At 40.7% G+C, this 25008-nt stretch overlaps 1 protein-coding gene across 10 annotated transcripts in view; it reads right to left on the bottom strand.

The window, feature by feature from the left end:
* Positions 1 to 25008, bottom strand: part of inpp4b (inositol polyphosphate-4-phosphatase type II B) — a 191256-nt gene that overhangs the window by 82912 nt on the left and 83336 nt on the right. For 6 of the 10 annotated variants that reach the window (XM_086032471.1, XM_086032469.1, XM_086032472.1 and 3 more), the window contains one exon: positions 2603 to 2682. In XM_086032471.1, the coding sequence (XP_085888597.1) occupies positions 2603 to 2682 (80 nt within the window). Of the gene's footprint in view, positions 1 to 2602; positions 2683 to 5346; positions 5383 to 10720; positions 10994 to 17822; positions 17977 to 21198; positions 21400 to 25008 lie in introns of those variants that run through there. The other 4 variants (XM_086032476.1, XM_086032478.1, XM_086032477.1 and 1 more) reach the window with 4 other exon arrangements.

Here is a 25008-nt window from a genome sequence, read left to right as displayed (position 1 = left end):
AAGTAAAAACTAAAAAACTGACTATAATGAAAAAAGTAATATAACCCTGGTGAGGGCCCATTCAATCTTTATTTATTTAATTAATTCCATTTCACAATTAACAATGATGTGTTTCATTTTATGTGTTTCATGTCAATAGATTTTATGTTCCTCATTTTGACCATTGAAGAGAAATATTTTTTGCGGGATTTTCATTTGGGGATGCACGGTGGACCTAGTGGTTAGCACATCCGCTTCAGTTTGAAAATTCTGATGTTGGGTGTTTGATTCCGTTCAAGACAATCGTTAAATGGGCTTCAGTGCACCTGAGAGCCAAATGAGGAAAAGCAGTATAAAAAAATAGTAAAAATCACCTTCAGTCTGACTTTCACAAGATTATGAGTAATTTTGGTCTTAACTGTTTCTATTTGATTATTTTTAATTGTAGCGTTAGCTAAAAATGCAGTATGTACACGTACAGGTTAAAAATGTCCAATTCTCGTCCGACAAATTCTCCACGCCAGGGTAAAACCTATGAAGCAACGCATGTCCAAGTCATATTGCCTCTGAGATCCGCTGAAAGGATTCAATCAAGCTGCCCTTCGGTGCCTTTGCTGAGCCGAACCACCTCACAGTAACTTTGGATTTAGGGCACCATCTCAAACCAGAGCGCTTGCCCAAATCCTCTGCTTGGCCAGATGAGCCAACGTGAACCGTGACTCACAGGCTCATCTGCGGGTCAAACATCCGGCGATGACTCATAAAAAGAAAAAGTCACATCGTTTGGAAAGAGTAGTGAAATGATAACCACCATCCGTTGTGTGTTGTCTGATGTTTGTACACAAAACGTGAAAATGTGATGCTATCACGTTAAATGGTGAAAGTGTATTCCTAGCTAGCCAATTGACAATCTAAAAAAATCATTTTATTGTACTGAATGTACCAATATTAAAGCAGTTAACTATCTTCATACCTGTGTGGTAGTAACTTTAACCCTTCTCTTGTACATAACCTGTTTTTTTTAATGACTATGAAGCAGGTCACATTGATCCATTAAAAAAAAAAAAAAAAAACAAAAAAAAAAAAAAAAAAACACAGGAGAGTCAAAACATGGCCTGTACAGTTAAAAGGTTTTATGAGTGGGGCAGTTTTGAGCCAAAAACAGAATCTTTTTTTTTTTTTTTTTTTCTGTATTACATTCAGAAAAATCAGCAATCACCGTGGAATGTTCCACTGTCTGACGTTAAGCCACCAGAAAAAGAAATAAAACAGCAGAAAAATCAAGCAATATGATTTATACTATGATAGTTTTACATTTAAGACCAGTTAGTGAGACGCATAGCTCTGTTTTGTAATGTTTTCATGGTCATTAGATTACTTTTTCCAATCCTGAATGGAGATGAATAAGTGCTATTATTATCAGAGGCAACCACAATACTGCTAACCACTCAATAGAATGTGACACTTTGGGGGGGGGATATATATTTAGATTTTTTTCTCTAAAGCTATTAAAACGAAAGACTTGTGTGCAATGTCTCCAGAGAACTTCGTCACGCTATCCATGGCAATATGCAAATAGGGGCCAGGCTCTTTATAAAGTCGTTTGTGCGAGAGATACAATTATATACCGTGTTCCTGCTATCCCAGACAGGAAATGAAAAGCGGAACAAAAGAGAGAAAATTGCCAAAGGGGGCGTATTTTCCCCACTGCACGTGGTCGGACAATACAAATGGGAGTGAAATCTTATCAGATGACAGATAAATGCAAAAACAACCACAGTTCTCCGTGGAGCGCGCCAGCTAAAAAAAGCCATTAGGCAGCGTGCATACTCAATTACACTGCTGCTTTTCGTTGGAGTTGCGTTGTCTTAACAGTTTCCATGGTAACCTCTGTCAACTTCCCATTTATCGAAGGAAGCTTTTAGCCGTGATTCCTTGATGGTCGGAAGTGATGGTCCGCCGGGTTCAGGGCCAAGCAAGAATTTTCAGTGGATGATATTTGAAAGAAGCTACTACTGGAATTCACAGGCCAGTCATGGCAAAGTGGAACTGATGTGGTGAAGCAGACATGGCGTAATTTCCACATCATGCAGGACAGGTTCTATTACTACTTATTTTCCTTCTATTCGATTGTACATTGTCATCCGCTGCCACGCAAACGTCCATCCATCCGTCCATCAATTAATCTATCTTCCTATGGAAACAGTTAATGATCCAATGCATATTACATTATGCATCAATTGATCTATCAATCAATCAAAGGGAACAGTTCAAGATCCTACATCGTCAGTCCATCCATCCTTCACATCAAAGCCCAGAATCAGTGTTTCTTCAGAGATTTTTAGCATAGCAAACCTCAAAATCATTTTTTCCCATTTTACCTATCTATCCATTCATCTGTGTAAAAAAAATCTCAGAATCAGCTGTTCTTAAGAGACTTAAGCTTTTTTTTGTAATAGTTTAGTGACAAATTAGTAACCTAAAACCATATGTTGGCCTGTGCCCCGTATTTCTTCAGGAAATGCGGATTACCACTACTCCAGTTCCACAAAAACTCAACTTGACGTTTGTTCCAATGCGAACACATTTTATGGTTGAATTAAAGTGAGAAAGACGTGCCTACCTGAGACTCAAGGACAGTCGTTCATTTTTGGCCCGAAGCAGATCGCCCACCGAAAATGTGGCACTGCCCAGGAAGCTGCCCTGTGTAAATGAGATAATAAAAAAAATATGTAATTCACATTTTTTGAATCAACCCTGAACATTCATTTTTCTCCGCAGTGTTCTGACTCGCTTGGACATGTCCAGGTTTGCTGCGAGCATGTGGCGGCTCACAAGTGGGTCAAGAAAAGCCGCATGAAGCAAAGCCCATCAATAACCAAGTGAGTGCAGACATATTTAGAGGAAGTTAAAAAACAAAACACTCGACCATATAAAAGCCTTGTCTTGATAAGTGTCAAGGACGCTGAGCAGCAATTAACAGCAGATACAAAAGGTGAATACAAAAACATTGTAATTAAAACATGGCAGCACATCCCGCTAGATTTGGTGAGAAATGACTGGCTTTTATTCAGCAAACACCTACATTTGTGCAATTTGGCGGATTCTGGCTAACAATTAACACTAATTACAAATAAAGCACTGTTGAGTTTTTCCCAATTAATTAACGCTAAAGCTGCAACTTCCCAGGCCACTTAACAAGAAATTAATTGCCAATTAACCAACTCTTGTCTTGCCAGCATTCTGTCGTCAGCAACAGGTAGTCATTCAATCTTGAATCTTGACAGCAGCTGTATAGTTGCATGGTGGAACTTAACTCAGGAACTAAAAACCTTTAAGAGTTCCATTGCTGAACATATCTGATTGCAACCATCTAGTTCCAGGAACTACAAGGACTAAGACTTAAGATCCTATTGGTACTAGCTAAACAAACCAACTCACCAACAAACTCGCTAAATAGCCAGCTAACAACAAGCCATCTAGCAAACTAACTACGGTAGTCAGCTAGATTGTTTACAACTCAGTCACAGCAAGCTAAATAGTTAACAGCTCACTAAAACCTAGCTAAATAGTTAACATCTTAATTAACTAATTAACTAATTAACCTAATTAACATGTATGTAGTAAAGGTGTCCATTGTATTGCTCAGACACATCAACAGTGGCATCATTCAAGTCACATCATGTGGTTACTTAGGGTCTGTGCGGTTTTAACTGAAATCTGGTTTCCTTCCTGAAACTAAATGCTCTCTGTCTCTCACTTGCTCAGCAATCGTGCATCAGATTAAACAAAAAAAAAAAAAAAAAAAAGCCTTCCTGCCTATGACCTTTTCTTTCAATCATTTCCTCTTTGAGCTTTTTCCTGCTCCCCTCAACAAATCCACACACATGCTTAAGGCCAAAAAGTGTCCGCACGTAAAGAAATAGAGGGGACGAAAAGGTCAATCGGCAAATGTGGAAAAAAACAAAACAAAACAAAATAATAAGAGCACTTGAGGTTTGTCATAACAGCTAACTGACCCATGTATTGAACGTGCCAAATAATTACGAACTAGGCAAATAGCTAACAAAATAGTTAGCTGATTACCTATCTAGCCACTTAGCCAACTAACTATCCATTTACTGAGTATCAAACTAGAAACTTAGCCACCTAACTGAATAAACAAATAAATAGCCACGGAGCCCACAAGTTAACTAGCTAGTTAGCTAAACCACCAGTGCTGGGTACTTGACCCTTTTTTGCTGGTCCGGCCGCGACCCTCCACCCTTGATCTGGGTACCCTTCCGGCCACGACCCTACGGCCATGTTCATAAACATTGTCGGCCCACGCCCCGGTCCGACCCCCCCAAAAAAAGCCTTCGTGATTGACGTCGCCGTGGGAGAGATGCTAACGGCAGAGGCTTTTTAAAGATCATTAGCTGGCTAATTTACAATTCGAACTTGCTGTCATCCTCTCCTCCGTGTGGGAAACTGTATGTCATCGCAACATGTGGCAAAATGGACCGATCAGAGCAGCAACAATTCCTGAGTGTATGCTGCAGACCTGTCGCCAACAGCGCAATGCGTCGGTCATGTGAATCAATGCGGCAGTTGTTGCTCTCGCCGTTGCGGGAGTAGAAAGAAGCCTAAAAAGAATCATTTCACCGAGTAGGCTGAGATGAAATTTGGCCGCCTCGCGAGCACGTCACACGCATGAGGGCCGATTAGTGGGCCGGACTAAAATCCCAGCCCAGCGCTGAAAACAACTGACAATTTAACCTTTTTGTGCAACCAAGCAATCCATCCATTCAGCTAAGTAAAACAAAAACAAAAAAACAGAGCAAACTAAATAGCAAAGGAACTCTTAACTATTTAGTCAACTAGATCTAGCCAAGTCCAAACTGGCCCCTAATCCAATTTGCTACTCAACCAATTTAACTAAGTAAATAGCTAACAGTGCAAAAACACTGAACCAACTACCAAACTAAACAGCTAGCTTACTAATTGCCAATTCAACTAGTCAACTCGCCAGCTGAGTTAAAAATGAGCCATGGAGCCAACTAGATAGCTAGCTATTGTACTAACTAGCCCCAAACTAACAAAATAACTATCAATGAGTACCTACTGAGTCAACTACCGGATTAAATAGCTAACTCACTCCATAAGTGAGATAGCCATTTATTAAACTAACAAAAACACTACCAACCAACAAAAACGATGAGAGGACTTGAGGTTTGACACTTGCTGGTCATGACGGGTGCTACATGGTGATCCTAAACAGGCATTTGAGAGTGTCTCTCTTGGGGGGGGGCGGCCCCAACGTGGTTCCCGCACAGCCCATGAGGCCATTACATGGGAATGTTACAGCCCGGTGTAGCCATTACTTACAAGTCCATCTTGGAAATCCATTCGGTAGCATCTTTTTATGGCCGCTCACCGTGAATGGTTTAAAAGTAATGAAGCTCCAGAGACCGTCCCTCGCAGGCGGGAGATCAAAGCGGCCAGGCGGGCGGGAAATGAGGAGGAAGATAGGGGCCGAGGGGAGGTGCGAAAGAAAGCACAGAGGAAGACAAATGGCGCTCCGGTGCAGGATCAAGGAGGATTGATTATGATGCTCCCGAGCTCCGCTACTGATCCATCTTTGCACCTGCGACCAATGGAATGCGACTGGTTCCGTTTTTTGGCGGGCACAAACTTATCTCATTGACTCCTTTAAAAAATTAAATGAAAGAAGCAATGATTCCTTAACTCATCTATGAAGAGAAAAACAACTTGGAGGCCAAACAATTCAAGAGAAAAATTGACATGATGTTCCACTCTGCCCGGATGGACAATTCCGAATATCTGGGCAATTCCGGTAATACCGACGATGCAATGTGCCTAAATCGGTGAAAACAACCCACCGTATTGTATCGTTTTTGCCTTTAGCTAGCATATAAAGCTGGCAGAAAGTCATGCCTAGAGGTTGTTGTGCGGTTGGATATCCCAACCATAACATGATGGAAACTAAATTATCATTCCATATTACTGTGTGGACCGTGAAAGTCAGAGAAAGTGGGTAAAAGGAATGAAAAGAGTGGGACTTGACGGTTCGGAATGGAAGCTAACTAAGACCGCAGTGCTTTGTGGTGAGCACTTCTTTCATCCATCTAACGTTAGACTAATTATGTCCGATTTCTGTTAAAATTGCACTTTTACCTCTGCAGGCAGATCGTTGTAGCATCACATTTCATTACATTATGAAATCAAAATCCCCACAAATCAGATGACAACGACGCAAAGTTCAATGCTTTTCAATGAGCGGAGAGTTTGTTTTCACAGACTTGGCTGCCATCTTCACTTGTGACGTCATTTTGACATAATCTCCGAATTGTCCAAAGGTGTCAGCAATGGGTTCTTTCTCTGTAACAACGAAGGCAATAAAATTGTTTCTTTTGGATAAACATTTTTAAAAATTTGCGAACTAAGCAAGTAATCGTACCCAACTAATAACTAAATAGGTGGCTAACTAGCCTTTCAGCGATTTAGCTAATTAACTTTGTAGTCAACCAACAATTTACATAACATCTAACTGACCAACATGCCATTTATCCATCAAGTTAACTAACAAGCCAGTTAGCTACTAAACAAACAAACACAGCCACTGAGCCAAATGTGTTACTAAATAGTGTGCTAACAAAGCAACAAACCATTCAGTTATGACAATATTTACAATGAGCCACTTAATCAACTGTCTAACTAAACCCTCATGATGAAGAATGAAAGTACTGTATCTATTTACCTAAACAACTGAATACATAGCACCATACCGCTACCTCAACACCTCATCATTTAACTATCTATCAAACATACTGTATAATCTAACCAAGTCAACTAACCAACTAGCTAGCTAAGAATGAAACTACACATGCTAAACAGAATAACCAAACAAAACCATACATTTATAACCATGAGACAACTGGCTCAAGAAATAACTGCTAAAGATAACTTGCTAATTACACAACACACCATTTAATCATCTAACTAAGTGACTACTGGTAGTCTTTAAATCAACTAAACTAGCTAGCGAAGAATTGAATATCCAACCAACCAACCGACCAGAGCTGTCAACCTAACTAAATGCATAACTAACTAGACATTTGGTCAACTAGCCAAGCTAAGTAACAATCTATCAGACAACCATCTATTTTGAAAACTAACCAACTAACTGCCTAAACAAATAAATAAATACATAGCCACTGAGACAACTAAAGAGATAATCAACCAACTAGCTTGGTAACAAACCACCCCTTAACCAACTAACAAAATGCAATCGTAGAGACCAAGCCGCTGTGTCAACCAGCTAACCAAATAGCTCTTTAACTGAAGAGCAATTTAGCCATCTAACTCGTCATTAAGACAACTAGCCAATTAGTTTACCAACTACCTAAACAGTTTAGAACCAATCAAAATAACTCAGCGATAACATCAACTAGCCAGCTAAGTGACAAACTAGCCACTTATCCAACTAGTTACATAGCCACCTTGCTAATTATTTGCACCAAAATCAGAATTGTAACCTCTCGCATCGGGTGGAAGTAATTCTGGACCAAAATATAAAAATGAATGAAAACTATAATTTTAGATATACAGTAAATAAAGTCACTTTCCTTTCAAAGGACAGTGCTTCTGTCTTGCTATCACTTGGCAGACGTTAACGCTCTAACTGGAGATGTATTGATTACACACACACACACAAAGAATACACACATGCCAAAACTATCCGTCCATCATCTCTTTCCACCTCATCTGCCTTGTGGAGGACAAGCGTTCAGACCGGGCCAGCGCGTGACTTGAAACAACATCAGCGGCAACATGTGATTCTTATTTATGAATTATGAGCACATTCATACCAGGAAGTGTCAGCGCCGTTGTCTGCACTAATAAAGCGCCCCTTCCTTCACTGCAAACAAGGCCGAGCTGGCTTGTCCTCATTAAGTCGTTAGAGATGTGGGGAAAATGCACATACACTAACGAGTAAATGTTTGGACAGCGCCGATTAAAAAGGAACTAATGTGGCAGCGGAGAAGAAGAAAACGCTATTTAACCAGCTCAATGTCAATGTATTACCATTTGATGTTTTTAATGGTAAAACAGGAGCTCTAACAAAATCATTAGTCTTGAAGTCTATGCACAATGGTCCCTTGAAGTACGATGAATTTGTGATTTATTAACAAGGAAAATAGCATTTCAGAAAACTAGTACTTTATAACAGTGTAGCGTAATAATGAAATCTGTGCATTAGGATCTGATTCTTGGCGGCTCCTCCTGGTGTGTGCAACTTGGCCCCCAGGGGGCAGGATAATACAGTCATGCACACTAGACAAAGATTTTCACAACATCTAGACCAGGGGTCACCAAGTCCGGTGCTCAAGGGCACCTATCCTGCATGTTTTTCATCTCTCCCTGCTGCAACACACCTGTTTCAAATGATCTGTATCATTATCAGGCTTCTGAAAAGAAGAGCTGATCATTTCAATCGGGTGTTTTGCAGCGGGGAGAGATGGAACGGGGAGAGATGGAAAACATGAAGGATCGGTGCCCATGAGGACCGGACTTGGTGACACCTGATCTAGACTCAGCAAGATGCAGTAATGTTAGTCGTTTTTCACAGAGGATAAAGAATAGATGCCTATTAGTATTGTTATGTTGTCTGTCCACATGTGTTGATGCAGTGTTTGTGTACAATTTCCGTTGCTTAAAGCGTTATAACACCACCCTTTAGATGCTATTCGTTAACACGGCATTTTGAATTGTTTAGCATTAAGCAGAACTAAGGCAAAGCTATGGTATGTGGATGTTTTAAATGCACTTGCAATTATCGTATGGTTAATTTGACTGTAAACCTCAACTGGGAGTGGCGATAAACAGTTTAAAGCGTTGTTTTAAAGAATTGTTGGCTAACTGCCGAACAGCTGCTCGTTGGAAAGTTGTGTTCACTGCTGCCATAAAGCGCTTATCTCTCAAAATTTTGCTAGCTAGTCCAAGCAAAAAATGCGCAAAGGATGGTTCCAATCTCAAAAAATAAATTAGGACTTTCACCGTAGTTGATAAAGTAATTACTGACTAAGTGAATAACTAGCTAGCTAAATACATGAATGAACAAAGAAATCGACCAACAAACAATTAACTCTGTCATTTTTGTGTAATATTACCCAACTACCTTACATTTGTTTGTGCAATACTGCATCTCAGACCCACCACATACCAAACGACGCAGCAAAATTTGACTGAAGTGTCGTGCAGTGTACGGTGTTTTTCAAATCATTTTCATGACTAGCAGACCGTCGGCCATAAGTTTTGCTGGGATTCCAAATTTGAATCACTGGTGAACGGCGTCACAACGGCCAATCAAAAATGCCTTGTTTCATCACATGACAACAAATCCCATTGCAGCCAAACCATTCATTCTTGTAATAATAAACACATTTGTTTTTGGAAAAGTCTTTACTTTAAAAATAGGACTATATTCTCTGCACGTTGTTTCTGTAACAACGAACCAAATACAAAAAAAATGTTTGACAAAAAATATGTATATTCATGCATGGATTTCAGATTTATGTAATGATACATTACAATCCTAACGATTTTAAATGGTCCAAAGCCAAGGTAAGGAGTCATTGGTTTATGTTTGTTTATTTTAGGCCCACCGCACACCGAGCAATGTGGCTGAATTGGACAATCACAACAACAATCAAGATAGTATGACTGTTCTGGCTGCAGTAACCATAATAATTGTACATGGAGAGGAAACAAGTAAGAAATAGAGAGTGAATATTTTGACAGGCTCTTGGCTTCATTGTACGCATGTATTTCGGCACCAGAGACTCTCCACACTTTGCTTTTTCAACCACTGGTACATACGTTATAAATATTTAGGTATTATTGCAAAACAATCTTCTGCATTGGTACAGCTTGGCTGGGACCGGCTTGATCTCGATACCAGGATAAAATACATTTATAAAATCAATGTATTTTTTGCTGTGAAAGGTCACTTGCAACAACATGACATTTTTATCTTTAAAATGGAAATGCCATTCATATAGGAATCAACTTTAGAATCGCAGCAAAACTATTGGAAAATGGTCGGCCACTCATAGAAACTAGTGGCAGAAGCCCACACACTGCGCCACAGTGGCATTCGGGCTGTCTCACAAGGAGTGCGACAGTCCTTCTGGGTGAGGATACCCCCATATGTAGGTATGCAATTATTAACATATTGTGGCATAACTCAAATTATTCGGCAGAATCCTGGTGACCGGGGGATCCCAACCCTAAGCCCATAAATACAACTTTATTCTGGAAAAAATCTTTGTCTAGTAAATACAAATATGAATGCAGGGATGTCAGATGTATAACATATTTCGTATCAGAGCTTTTAATTGGCCCAAAGTTAAAATAGGAGAAGCAATTGGCTTATTATGTTTGTTGTAATGGTGCGTTTCCACATATCCAAGGTCTGCACTTTTTCCAATAATGGAACAATTTAAATTATTTTGTCACCCTAAACTAAGGCTGTCGGACCCTCAAGGGTCCAGGGACCATTGTGTGAGAACTACTGGTTCAAAATGTAAACTTGAAGCGAAACCATGAGAGTGGAAACAGGAGTGCAGAACATTCCATACCTGGGGCAGGGGGAGTATATCTAAAATGTTCATTTTCCACATTAAACGACAAATACAATCAAAACAATGAAACGGTCCAAGCAGGCAAGCCGACTTACAGTGATGTTGCACACAAGCCCAGCTGCAGCCACTAAGCCAGAAGATCACAGAATGAAAAGAGAGGTCACAAGAAAGACGAACAGAAGCAAAGATACCCTGCTCCCTTTATTCTCTGTACAAAAGAAAAAAAAAAAAAAAAAAAGCTCCCGGTATGCCGTGCATTTGTCCTCAGCTAGAGTAAGTCCACATGTGGAGCTCTCGGCAGCAGCAACAGGCAAAACGCAGACGCTGGCGGCAGACGCCTCTGCTGTGACTGAACGCTAACTGTTGGCGGAGCGGACGTGTGAGGGAGGGAGGGAGGGAGGGAGGGAGGGAGGGAAGAGCAATGGTGGGACGGCAAGAGGGAGGGATGAAGAACATCACAGAAGAGGAAGACGAGACGGACAGGAAGGAAGGGAGGCTAGAGACAGAGAGAGAGCGAAGGACAGAGCGAGTGAAGGGCTCGTGACTCACACGGCCGACAGGAAAAGCATCGCCTGCTACGCCCGCGTGGTGTGTGCTTGCGTGTGGGGAACATGAACACACTGGGGTGTTGTTGCACAATGGCGGGGCGCAGACCGCTAAGCCAGGATTTAAGCAGCGGTTTCAAGTGCTCCCGTTTTAGTGCCTATTTCCAAATCTATTTCCATGTGACCCTCATCACTGTGTTTACATTTACTGCTTGTAAACAACTACAAAAGGTCGTCGGTCTACAACAGTCCCAAAATACAGTTGAAGCGACGAAGGTTGGGGGTGATCGATCGTTTTGGGTTAAGTTGTCCGGTTGGGTTGATTGGTCGTTCAGTAAAGCTGTTAAAGGTGAGATGGGGTGATTAGCAATTGGTCACAGGGGTGTTGACCAGGCAGATTTCCTGATCGATACTTTAGCAAAATGGGGTGTTGGATTGGCCAGAAGTTGTCGATAGAGATAGACAGACGTGCTTTTTTCAGGGCCGATACGATGCCGATTATTAGTAGTCAAGGGGGCCGATAACCGATATTTGGAACCGATAATCATTTTCAGTAAAAAGGAAAATATTGGCATCAAAATCAAAAGAAAAATGACTTGACTTTGTTGCAACGTCTTTAAGCATGTTTATTAAACAATCTTTCAGGTTTGAATAATGTTGATTTTTTTTTTTTATTATTTCAAGAAATTTTTTGACATTATGCATCTGTTATAAAATTCTAACAAAAAGTTCTGGGAGCACCCGGGGTTGTCAGCATGTCTTAAAAAGGATAAATGAAAACTTTAACAATAGCTTTATATAGTTTTATACAGTGAAAGAAAATGTCAAGATTTCCAAATGACAATTGTTAAACTTTCACATATCTTTGTTTTCCACAGTTTTAAAATGATTTATGATCGGCCAGCAGAGTTTTAAAAAAGGCAGATGGCGATATTCGTTAAAAAGCCACATATCGGTGCCGATAATCGGCTCAGCCGATAAATCGGTCTATCCCTAGTTGTCAGCATGCAGTCGTATTGATCGCTTGTTTGGTGGGGAGTTAGCAATGACTGCAGGGTTATTCCGCAAAGTTACCAATTGGGCTCGCGGTGACCGATTGTTCGTCACTTAAGGGGCGATCGGTTGCTTGTGTCTCCAGGGGGTGTTCAATTGATCGACACAAATGTTGGCGAAGTTGGGGATTGGGAGGTTACTCCCGTGACGGCGGACCAGTTCAGTTGTCAGTTCAGTTCCCCGTGATTGTTTCAAGGCACAGTCTGGCACAGAAAGGACAGAGGACGATGGCAGGAACCACAGTTCGATGGAAACAAACTGACAAAATGACTAAACAAAATAGTCACCGTACACCACAGGGCCATTTGCTGCGCGCGATGGTAAAAATAACCATTTCACAAGAGCCTCGATGAATCTCAAAAGTAGAACAGGCACACAGCAGGCCACGGACACAAAAACAAAAACACCGCAATCAGTGACACCAAGCTGGGCTCTAACCTGTCTGTGCTGGCATGTTGGATTAGCGAGTAATTCCGTTGGAACAAAAGATGCGACGCACAGGCCCTTATCACCCCGAGCAGGTACACGGGCAAACACATGTAGATGTTTAAACACATTTGCTCACCCGCCGAGCAGGACTTAACATTTTCAACCACATTCAAGTCGCCGTGCATGGGCACCGATGACCTGCGTTTGGAGAGGATGCGACATAAAACCTCCCACAACGGAGTCAGTGTGCTCTGGATTGGCCCTGACAATGAGGGACTGAAGTACTCTTGCGCAAATGATGTGCAAATCCCCCTCCTCTGAATGCCGACACACGCCAAGAATGAGTTGAAACCCACTTACTAAAAGCGGCGGGAATGCACTGTAAACCGGCGGCACTCGGCAGAAGAGCGCAGAACTCCACCAAGGCCATAGACACACGCTTGTTTCCATTGCTATTCATGCAATATTCACTGATAAAACACATTTTCACACACATCGTTTAAAATGCTCACATTCTGCACTCCCGCCAACTTCTTCATCACCAAAGAAAGTAGCAGAGAACGATTTGTTTTGGGGTCTTCTATCTTGTGCTGCAGTTATCTATAAATTTAGAAGCGTTTTTGCCATTTGAGATGCAAACCCTTTTGCACGACGAGAGCTGCTTTGTCAAATTAAAAGCGGCTCAGAACCGTTGGCTTTAGGGTCATCTGATTTGAAATGCTAACATTGGAGCTGGTTTTCCAAAATAACTTGAGGCGCAACAATTAAATCGACAATTACCAAATTCATCGCTAACTATTTTGATGAATCGATCAATTGTTAAGAGACCTTGTTTAATTTAAAATTGTCCAAATTCTCAGAATGTTCAGCCTCTCAACAATATTCTTGGATTTCTGTAGTCCTCATGAAAGTCGACTTCTTTTTGTGTCGAATGAAAAATAAAACATTTGCGAATATCTGCTTTTACTTTGGAAAACAATGATCAAAAATGTTGCCTATTTTCTGACGTGTTACAGACAAAGCCAGTAACTGACTATTAAAAGGGGAGTCAACCCAAAATGTTTCTTTACAATATATTCCATGTTCCTCCACTAGTCTAAACACGGTAATCCTGATTAATATTGCGTTTGTGAAATATGAGTTAAGCAGCAAAATCTTAAAAAAAACAAAACAAACTTTTTAGCCATCTCAGGGGGCAGCCATTTTGCCACTTGCTGTTGACTGAAAATGACATCACACTTTTCAAGGCTCAGGTAACGAGCACGAGCACGAGGTATCTGAAGGTGAAACGTGATTGGTCGTTACCTGAGCCCTGAGCATTTGTGACATCATTCTTAGTCGACAGCACGTGGCAAAATGACCGCCCCATGAAATGGACAAAAACGGGTTGCTTTTGCTGCGTAACTCATTCCACGGACGCAATATTAATCTGAATCCCGTGTTTGGACTAGTGGGGCAATCGTCATGTTTTTGACTATAGGGATGGAAATTAAAGCTAATCGACAAAATAATCGAAAGATGAATGGATTATTATAATAACTGGTCGTTGCAGCTCTAGTGAGAACCAATCTTTTTATGGTCATATACACCCCCACGTTGTTTGAAATTAACTTTTTACACTACGAGACCCGTCTTAAAAAAAAAAAAAAAAAAAAAACTTCAAGTTTTCAAGATGTGGAGAATATAATGAATCCTGCGTTCAAGCTTGACTTTTTTTTTTATTCCACACCAAGGGAGCTTCCCATTTGGCAAGCTTCAGGTGTATTCATTCAGGCTTTTTAGGAATTTGTAACCTATACCCCCAGTTGCCTGAAGACTACGACTACCACGGCACATCCATATTTTTTGTTTATGACCCAGTGGGCCTGAGACGCGCCGGTGCATGTGAGGAACAGGTAGTCAACCGACAAGCAGAGAAAAAGGCCGTCAGCTGATGTTCTCATTCTTGGCACTTGACCAACGACTTTGTGCCTCATATTCTTTCCAGACTTAAATCATCCTGTTTGACCTCACTGTGTGGATTTGGAGGGAAAGGGAATGACTTTTACACTTCGCCACTTGGCCCTTGACACAAATTGGCTGAAACAAAAATGATTGATTCTTCCATCCGAATAATCTCAATCTAAATTGAAATATACACCATGCCTCAATTAATCACTGTCTGCCACAGTCATATTGGGAAAAAAAAAACGACGATAATATTCAGGTAATTTGATACTGACCTGCCTTACTATAACATTACCAAGTTGAATAAACAGCACCTCAATTAGATGCCGTCTTTAACCCCCAGGGGAAAATTGTTACGACCCCTTCTCAAGATGTCAAGGAGGAGGGGCCTAACATAGGTGTGAGAGTTGGAAGGGGTAAATGAAAAACATGCACTTATACAAAAGACAACCATTGCAAACAAAAAAAAAAAAACAATGACTGGCTACATCACTAGTAGCCAGCCCAAAACACACAAAAATACAATGACTGGCCACGCCACTCGCAGCCAGCCAATTCCAGGCACACCTGGAAGTGACCAAGTCCCTCTTAATTGCTTACTGGTGAACACACCTGAAAGTAATTGACACAATTGGTTACTCTCCCCTGCTCTGATTGGATGGCTGAACTGGTGACAAAGGCCACCAATCAGGGAAGAGCAGATTGGCCCACACACACCCACACATGACTTTAAACGGCCAACTCAACGTGGGCCGTAACAAAAAAAAAAAAAAGCTTCTCCCTTTAGCCCGTTTTCTGTATCTTCAACAACTTGAGCAGAAATTGGCTAGCAGTATATGTGTGTATATTCAAACTAACAAATGGACGGACAGACGCTGACCAAGGTATTTCGTCCAGTCACAGCCTGATAGACGCTGTGCCTCAATTAATCAAACAAATCAACAGCTCGTCCCAATTAAACACTCTCGGGAAACTAAACAACAAAAGCCAATCTGTAATAAACTCATGTTTATGGTGACGATGTATTGAACTCATTCAGTTTGTTTTTTCGCATCCAAAGTCAATAAATAATCGGTAATAAGACTTGTTTGTACTTGTTAATGAGTTTGTGGATGTTTTTATGGTGAATTTTCACACACGTCACACACCTTCCCCGATGTATTTTGCATTGTAATCGGTCACATTTGTGCTGAATCAGAGGTGCTGTAAAAATGTAAAGATTTTACAAACGGGATATAAAAAGGAACAAATGAATGCCTCCTGGGTTTGCGTGAGGCTTTTTTGGGACTGCGGGAAACTTGAATCTTTTCCAGGCTTTAGTGCAATTAGCGCGTGACATCGTGAACGCCCGCGTTTAATTGCCGTGGCTTTTTTTCCCCCTTGCGCTCAAATAATTTAGCGATAACTCTTATCTGACATCCGAGTCCAATACGATACGAGTGCAAACGGGGATGCACACAGCACGTAAGATAAATTATGAAGTGGGCAACGACGAACAACAACAACGACGTGAGCAGGAGTTGGGGGGGAGGTCAATTTGTGGTTTTATTAAGAGTGGAGATTAAGAGCTAGATCAATATTTTAATATCCCAGCATTATTAAGATCTCAGCGTAAACCGCTACAAAGGAGCCGTAATGTCATTCCTAAACACATTTTACGGCTTAATTAGACTGCGGTTTGAGCAGGTGTGCTGAAATGAGTGGTAAATAGTGTGGATGTGCTCCGTCATAATCATTGCTTAAGGGATGCCATCTTGGATTGTTCTGCAGTTTATACAATTGATTCCGAGCATTTATTGAGTGAAGGCACATCATTTACATTAGAACAAATTATCCTGACACACTACCAAACAAAAAGAAATTCCACACTATATGTTCATTAAACACACACTCGGGGAAGCCCATGTGCGATTGGCTGATAAGTTTCGGTTCAAAGTATCCACCAATGAGCTGGTACGGGCCGAATTTTGAAGGGGTTCTTCCGAGTCGATATGTCAAAATTACCGTGACATTTCAAATGGTGTCTTTTGTCCTTACTTGACATAAATTGTGCAAATGGAACTTTATTTCTCAGAAAAAAAATAAAAAATGGTAGAACATGTCATGTACGATCATTTGTCACGTTCCTACTGACATTTATACAATAACACGAAATAAGTTTCAAAATTTCTAGGTGGTTTTTTTTTTAAGGGGGGGCTGCAACAGATTTAAGGCACTTCTATTTATTTCAAATGGTCAAAGTTGATTTGAGAGACTGTGGGCAGGGAACGAATTAAAAAAATATATATATAAATCAGTCAAGGTACCTCTGCATAAATGAATTAATGGTGGGCTCATTTCAATTCACTCACCAATTGTCTGACTCACTGTGAAATCTGTGCCTGCTTATTACAACTACTATTAACGCCACAAGGCCAGCACCAGTTTCCCTTAGCAACATGAAATTTGGTCGTCAATAATAGAGTAAGCAGAGACACAAAAACTCTCAAGAGCCCATGTTTGAAAAGACAGCAAATCTGCCATTTTAGTTTGAAGTGGCCATTTTCTATTCTCCAATGTGCTGATTTAATTCTCTTATTGATATCTCACCAATTTATTACCAGTTCAATGTTTGCAAACACAGCACTTTGCTTTTTGGCCCTTGGAGGCCGCCGTACTTAAGATGAAGAGCAACACAAATTTAAAAGAGCACGTAAAAATGCTTACTTAACCACGTAAAATAAATTAATTAATTGCCGTCCAAAACAAAAGTGCATTCTCATGGTTAGAAAGCAACGTTACATACAAAAGGCATCATGACTACCATCGTCAGGGGAGTTTCTATGGGTGCTAAAATGAAAATAAAATGAAGTCAAGTAAGGATTAATTTAAAAAGAAAAAAAAAATCCTTTTCATAGCCTCAGTAGGTCAAAGCAGGATATGTTCAAAACAATCAGATTATGATGGTGCAAAACCTCTCATGAGATAATCCCCAGATGAATAGGTTTGGTTGCGAAACACGTTTCCTAAAAGCAACAGTTTTCCAAATTGAGGGTCAGGGCACAAAATGGGTCCCGATGGGAAATATTAGGCCATTTTTATCATCCATTTATGTACATATGTTAAAGCATCACATATTGCAATTCAGTAAGGCTGGCTCAAAGAGACACAGGCTAAGATAGCAGGAAAGCGCTGACATATATTTTCTTAACCTGACTATTTCAGCCGGTAGGTAAATACTCACTCAAAGCTGTCTACTAGATACCACCAGGGGAAATTCCTTTATAGATTCCGTCTCCGACGGGAAGTTGTGAGCAGTGGTGCAGCTGCGTATGATCTACTCGACACTGAACGGCAGGCACACAAGTTAAATATCTATCTCTGTCTCCTTTGGAGCAAACCGATTGTGTTCGCAGAGGAACTGAGATGGTGAGACGTTCCCCCACTTGCCTGTGCAGACATTCTTCAGCTTGTCAGTGCTTGCCTCCAGCACAGGGAGGGAAAAAAAAAAAAACAACTACAGTGGTACTCAGGAGACAGACCTCCGCCAAGGTTGTCAAAAAAAAATTACCCCATCCCCCCCCCCACGAAAAAGTCATATGTTTCTGTTTGTGATTGCCGAGTACATTGAGGATATCGCTGCAATCAGCTGTGCAGGCTTTGACAAGAGCGAGGCAGTCGGTGTCGACCAGACAACTCTAGGTAACATACAGTCCTTTCCAAAAGTATTGGAACGGCAAGGTAAAACGTTTTTGTTGTATAGTAAAGACATTTGGGTTTAAGATCAAAAGATGAATACAAAAAGTTCTCAATTTAGGAACAAGTTCCATTAAAATACATTAAATTAAAAAACATAAGATGCTGTAGTTAGCGTCACTGCTGAGGGCGAAAAAGGCAAAAATACTGCCGGCGCGACACGATCGAGACACTGCGCTTGCACAACCGCAAGGAATATTGGTCTTTGTAGTGCCGGAAGTGCTTGTATGCGGAAGTGCGTTGTTTGGCACGAAATCCATCGTAGATACACAAGCAGAGGTAAACAAATTCAGAGACGCAGCACAAAAGCACACTTTTGGAGCGAGGAGGAAACCGGCTGCTTCGTTCATCTGGTGAGTGACATGAATATCAAGTGTTGTATTGACAGTTGAAAGTAATGCGCGGAAATGACGTCCATTTGACTCACGGTGGGTTGTTCAATTGCCGGGGCAACTCTGCCCGCTCAATCGTGTAAACGGCATATTCAGAATGTTTCAGAAATCAGAATTTGGACTTTAACCCGAATATTGAGTGCATGTAAACGTAGTCACTAAGGTGCTGGGGACAAAATGGAGGAGAAGGCACAGGCGTCGTAAAGTCGAAACGCCGTAATTTGAGTACTGCCTGTATGTTAAAACATTCTGAATCCCATCTTTTATTTAGATCATAAGCAGATCTTTTCTTCCTCCATTCTTTGGTAGAGGTTAATCTTGGTCTCATCAGTCCATAAAACTTTGTTCCAAAACTTTTGAACCTCATCTTTGTACTTCTTTGCAAAATGTAATGTGGTTCAAAACTCATCTGTGAAACATGGTGGAGCTAATGTCATGGCTTGGACTTGCATGTCTGGAATGGGCTCACTAGTCTTTACTGATGATGTAACCCGTGATGGTAGCAGCAGAGTTAATTCTGAAGTCTCCAAAACTATTTTGGTCTGGAAAGTTATAGGAAAATGCATCCACACTAATTGGGAAACGCTTCATCATGGAACAAGAAAATGACCCAAACCATACTGCCAACACAACAAAAGACTGTGAGTTTTTCACTGATTGGCTCTGCATTGAACGCATCGGTAAATACACATTGAGTCAAAACTAAACAAGCATAACATTACTGTAACACACACACACAAGCTAATAAATTGACGTTAGCAAAACAAAGCTAACTTTAGCCTGAAGCTAGCAAGCATCCCATTTGCGCCAGGGGTTATGTGGAAAATCAACATGTTTTCATTCAGAAAAAAAGTCTTCAACACACTTAATACACACATAGTTTCATAAAAAGCAAAGACAGTTGAGTCTTGAACAAATCAAAGATGCCCGTTTTCACGAAGCCCAAAGAATTTTGCAAACATACACTTGCATTTTCACAGACGTAGAAGACAGTTTCGTCTTCAACCTAACCTATGACGCATGTTTTCATGAACATCAAAGACAATTTAACCATTGATTAACCTAACAGACGAGAGATTTTCACAATTAAACGCCAATTTGGTCTCTCTTACCCAAGTCCTTAAAATTCAGAAACTATTTAGTCTTTGATTAACCTAATGCGCATAAACATAGAAGACAATTAGGTTCATAGTATTTGTTTTCATAAGCATCGTACCAAACAAACATGTTTTTGTAAACATTAAAGACGAGCTAATTAACTAACTAATACGATGAAATCAGTGCCTCTGGCCCTTGCAAACCTTCTTAATTACTCGCAACTCCTTTCCCTTTCTCCTGTTTTCATAATCAACAGCATTGACTTGATGTCCAGCCAACTGCCAGATTATGCAGGACCTTTGAGAGGCTTATGCGAGTTGGCTACTGTAAGATTATTATGGATGTCCTTTGAAGAGACTAAATAGAAAATCTAATTCCCTGTAGTTTGAAGCGGGCCTGTGCAAAGGATATAGACTCCTGATACCTCCCCTCACGCTCTTTTTTCGCTCCATAAACTTTAATGTTAAAACCCAGTGCAGGCGAGGTGATAAAAAAAAAATCAAGGCATCCTTTGTTCGCAGTCTACAAACATGACTTGGCAGCGAGGGCGAAAGACAATCGAGACCCCGTCCAATCGCTTGCTATTGATTTGAGTGTCGTTTGTTTTCAAAATAAAGTTGCTTTGATAAAGTTGCACCGCTGCTTTCGACTTTCTTGCCTCCGTCAGCAGATAAAGCTTGAGACGTGCCGTCTACTCAACTCGTACGCTTTGATACACAACTCTTTGTTCTCGAGGGCCCACATATACATCAAAGACAATTTACTCTTCAAGAAACATGGCCCATTTTTGAAACGTTACAGACCATCCAAGCTTTGAGGAATCCAACAGACGTGTTTACAAAAAACCCAAAGACAATTTAGAGTCTCTAATGAAGGATACGCACCGTCCAAAACATTTTAGTCTTCAGCAAGGTCAAAATAGGCATTTTTGTGAAACATCAAAGACAATCTAATCTTCACTGAACCTAACTTACAGTTTAGCTTTGACAAACCGGAAATATTTTTGGTGAACATCAAAGATAATTTAGAGCCAGTCGCTCATGTCCAACATATTTATTTATGAAAAAACAACTCCCTCAATCTAAATTCCAAAGTTTTCTGTATGCAAATAATACATTGATTGGTGTCACATTTGGCTATTATTGCTGACAGCAACCTAAGTGACACTTTAGCGATATAGGTTGCTTTGACTTCACTCTTCCACTAGATGCCGCTAATTATACTTTGAAGTACCAAAGCTCTGAATCTATTTGGTCCCAATTTGAAGGAAAGCCTCAATGCTTCATGCTTTAGCTGACCATCTCTACATCTCAGCTCCACCTTGTCATCCATCCAAACAAAACTTTCCTTCTGTTATTGTGTTTAATTACTCACCATTGTTGCAAACTAATCTTCTGACACTTATGCTCGTACTTCTTCTCCGTTTTCCGTTGTCTTCCTTCAGACTTGGCATATACTTTACAGCCTTTCAGCATGTGGACACACCCATTTCATGACATGATTCAGTGTTTAACGCGATTTAGTTTTTGAGGAACAAAGCCCACTCTGTTTCCACGTGGCCTTAGTTTGGTCACGTTCTCTCTGTGCCCCCTTTTTTTCCATGTCTGCGTCATTAGGGTTTGGGTCCACCTGTTGTCGTCAGCCCGGTCCCTTATGTCTTCCAATCAACTCCCGCAGCCATTCGTGTCCTGTCCAGGTGTTCCTCATTGTCTCGTCAGTTTGCTTGTGTTTAGTTCCCTGGTTTCTTTCTGTCTGTGTCAGTTCACTTTTTGCGTTTGCTGCTTCAGTTCCAGTTGCTGGGAGTCACATCTTCCCAAAGTATGTCATGTTTCCTTTTGTAGTAAGTTCATGCCCTGGTTTTGGTTTGTTTCTTATAATTTTTGGGACTTTTTTCATTTTAGTTTTTGATTCCTTCCTGTACCTAATTTGCTTTTTTGTTCTTTTGCTAATAAATATTTTTGGGGAATTTATTTTTGCCTACCTGCTGCCCTGAATTTGAGTCCTCAACCATGTTAACAAGTACTAATAGCGCTCATGCTATAACAAAATATATATATTTAAAAAAAGGCATCTGGGTTGGTACGCCAAAGTTGGTGATCCAGGGACATCAGATTTTGTGTTTTGAATGCCAACAGAACTTATCAAAGTAGCAGCAACATTTGTACAAATACATGTACATGAATAGTGCCAATAGCGATTATGCTAACACAAAACAAGAGGCATGTGGTTTGGTACTAGGGCTGCCACAAACGATTATTTTGCTAGTCGACTAATCACTAACAGTAGTTGCGATTAGTCGACTAATCGGATAATATATAAATCGCGGCAAATCGCAGCAGCTAGCTGCTGCTCTTATAATAAGCATCATTCGCTTACAGCTTGAATGTTTTATGTACAAACTAATCATGAAGACAAGACAATAGTACATTCAACTTGTATTAAACTTGCAACTCATCCCATCATTCCTGACACGTTCATAAATAAGGGAGCGACTTAAATTGATGGCGATTGTGCCAAATAAATAGATATATAAATAAACGACGCGTCGACGATTAAAATGAATTGTCGGCGATTTTGATCGTCGACGTCGTCGTGATTAGTCGACCAATCTTGGCAGCCCTATTTGGTACATTTAAGTAGGTGATCTGGGGTCATCATGACAACAACCAAGAAATTATATCTGAATATAAGAGCTGCAATTACGATAAATTGTCATTAAAACTTTAAGTAGCCCATATGCGTTAGTGTTTTCTACAATATATTACAACAGACACATCAAGGCCTCCTAGCATCTATCTTAGCCTTTGTCGGTGGCAGTGTAAAAACATTGCATGGGTGTGCCACGTCTTCCGTGCACAATTGCATTTTCCTACCCTGGCACCAAGTCGACTCCCTGACAAGAAACCACATCAACAGCTACTTTACTGCTTTGGAAGGCAAGCACTTAAAACATTCTCCTCTTCATTATGTTTATTACTCGGGTTCCCCCAAAACCGCAAACCAGCATTGGATGAAAGTGTTGAGTCAAAAACACATGTTAACAATTTTCAAAAGAACTCAAAGTTCAAGTGTGTATTATTAGGCTAACTTTCTCTTTTGCCAGATAGCTTTGAAATTGGAGGTATCAACATTTAAAAAAAAAAAAAATACAGTACTTAGCATGTTTTGGTTGTCACTAGTGTTGTTTTAATGACATTTTTTTCAGAAGAGTTATTTAACATACAAAACTGCAAATGCACTTAATGCTAGCAGGATTCGCGGGTTTTCACCTATTGCAGGTGGGTCTGGAATTTATCCCGCGTGGTTCACTGTAATTTGCTCAATGAAAAAGAAAAAATATCATACATATGTCACCATAGATGTATTTGAAATGGGTTTTTTTTTCCTTTGAAACAATCCACCTGGAGTCTAAAACACATTCTCAGCCCTCTATGCCACGCCTTCTTGCACTCCAATCTTGATGTCCACCTCTTGGGCTTGGTAAAGAGGTAGAACCCCCCCCCGGAATCACACGGAACCAGGTGAGGTGAGTAGGGTGGTTGCTCCAGAAAGGAGCCAGGAACTGTCGGATGCTCCGGCCATTGTCAATACTTGCGCGTGACGGTGAAGCAGTCACGAGTTGTCCTGCCACAACTCACACCTCTTCTCGCGCACTGAATAAAGTAAACATTGTACGATCACATGTGCTGGATGATCATGTGACCCACACTGAAGCATGAAAACTGGTACTTTAGGTTTGAAATACATCTTTTGGGACACCGGTCGTACAAATTTTCTGACACTCCTCTTATATGTCCAGTCACCTTCAAACTGAGGTGCCCAAAAGCTGCTTGAAACCGTTAATTTCTGTAGTTTTTGAGCAGCCTGTACTGTTCTATAGCCGAAAGAGAGGATCCAGGTTGCAATTCCCTACCCTTATGTAACTGCGAGGTGCTGCGCCCACCCCCCAAAGGGGCTTTAAGAGTCCCTCTCACACACGCGCACTCACACAAAGTAATGGTACGATAATATGCCTGCTCATGCCTGAAGTGCTTGATAGCTCTCTTCTTCAAAAAGCTAGTCCACAGGAGCCTGCGAAAGTAAACAGCTCGGATCAAACCAACTCCCGACTGCCTTTGAAGAGTGGGAGACAATTACAGAGATCAATGGTGCAGCTCAGGGCTGGTTAACAGCCCCAACAGCCGGCGATTGATGCCCTAGGCCTACGAGAAGGAGAGAGCGACTCCTCTTTGCCTGGCGAGGTGCTGAACGTGCATGTTGGCCCGCCACACTGAGCTCTGCCCAAAGCCTCGGGCACACAACAGTAATAAACAACTATGTGCTAGCTACAGCTAAAATGTCTCCAGTCAGAAGGGATGAAGTTTTTTTTGGAGTTCAGAGTTGGGTTGATTTGACGTACAAAATGACAGTGAAAAGATACATGGACTATGAAACAGGGACAAATGATGGTTTAGTAATGCTGAGATATAGGTTTGGTTCTGAATGTTTGTTGTTACATATGCTACATTATGCCGCCGTCTCTGTGTGACCTATATCTTTGCTGCTGTAACGCTGAAAATTTCCCCACTGTGGGATCAATAAAGGCCTTCTTATCTTATCTTTTGAACATACCATACAGTATAGGGCACAAAGTAAAGGAAAAACAATTTGCATGATAATTTGGAATACTGAGTCGTAATGATGGTATTCATTCTTACATACGCGAAATGCCTCTCTCTTGCTCTGTAATGTAATGTTGCATAGCATCGCTGTCCTGTGAAAAACACTTCGTCCATTTTTTTCAATTTTCTTATTTTTACGTCAACGGCGTTTCTGCGTTATAGACATTGCATTAACGTGAAAATTATTTTTCTTTCCAAAATTGGACGAGTGTTTTTCACAGGACAGCGACGGTATTATTAATTAGGGGTTAAGGTCACCTAAGCTGGAGGTCAGAAACGCATGGCCTGCCGATGAGGTGCATTCAAGGGCCATTAGCAAAACAAATGGAAAAAAACACAATCAATGACTTGAAATTACATTAGCAAGATTTCACAACCACTTTTATTGCTTTGGCAAGAGCACAAAAACAGCAAATAAGTGAGTTATTCAGCCAATAATGATTAATAGATTAAAATAAATCATTCAGAGAACAGGCGAATTAGCAAACGCCGAAATGCAAATATGCTGGGGTTTATTGTCAGA

Source organism: Filicampus tigris, chromosome 6, assembly GCF_054856515.1.
Source record: "Filicampus tigris isolate MCC_2025a chromosome 6, RoL_Ftig_1.0, whole genome shotgun sequence".
Classification (NCBI taxonomy): Eukaryota; Metazoa; Chordata; class Actinopteri; order Syngnathiformes; family Syngnathidae; genus Filicampus; species Filicampus tigris.
This window is presented reverse-complemented; position numbering and strand designations above follow the sequence as displayed.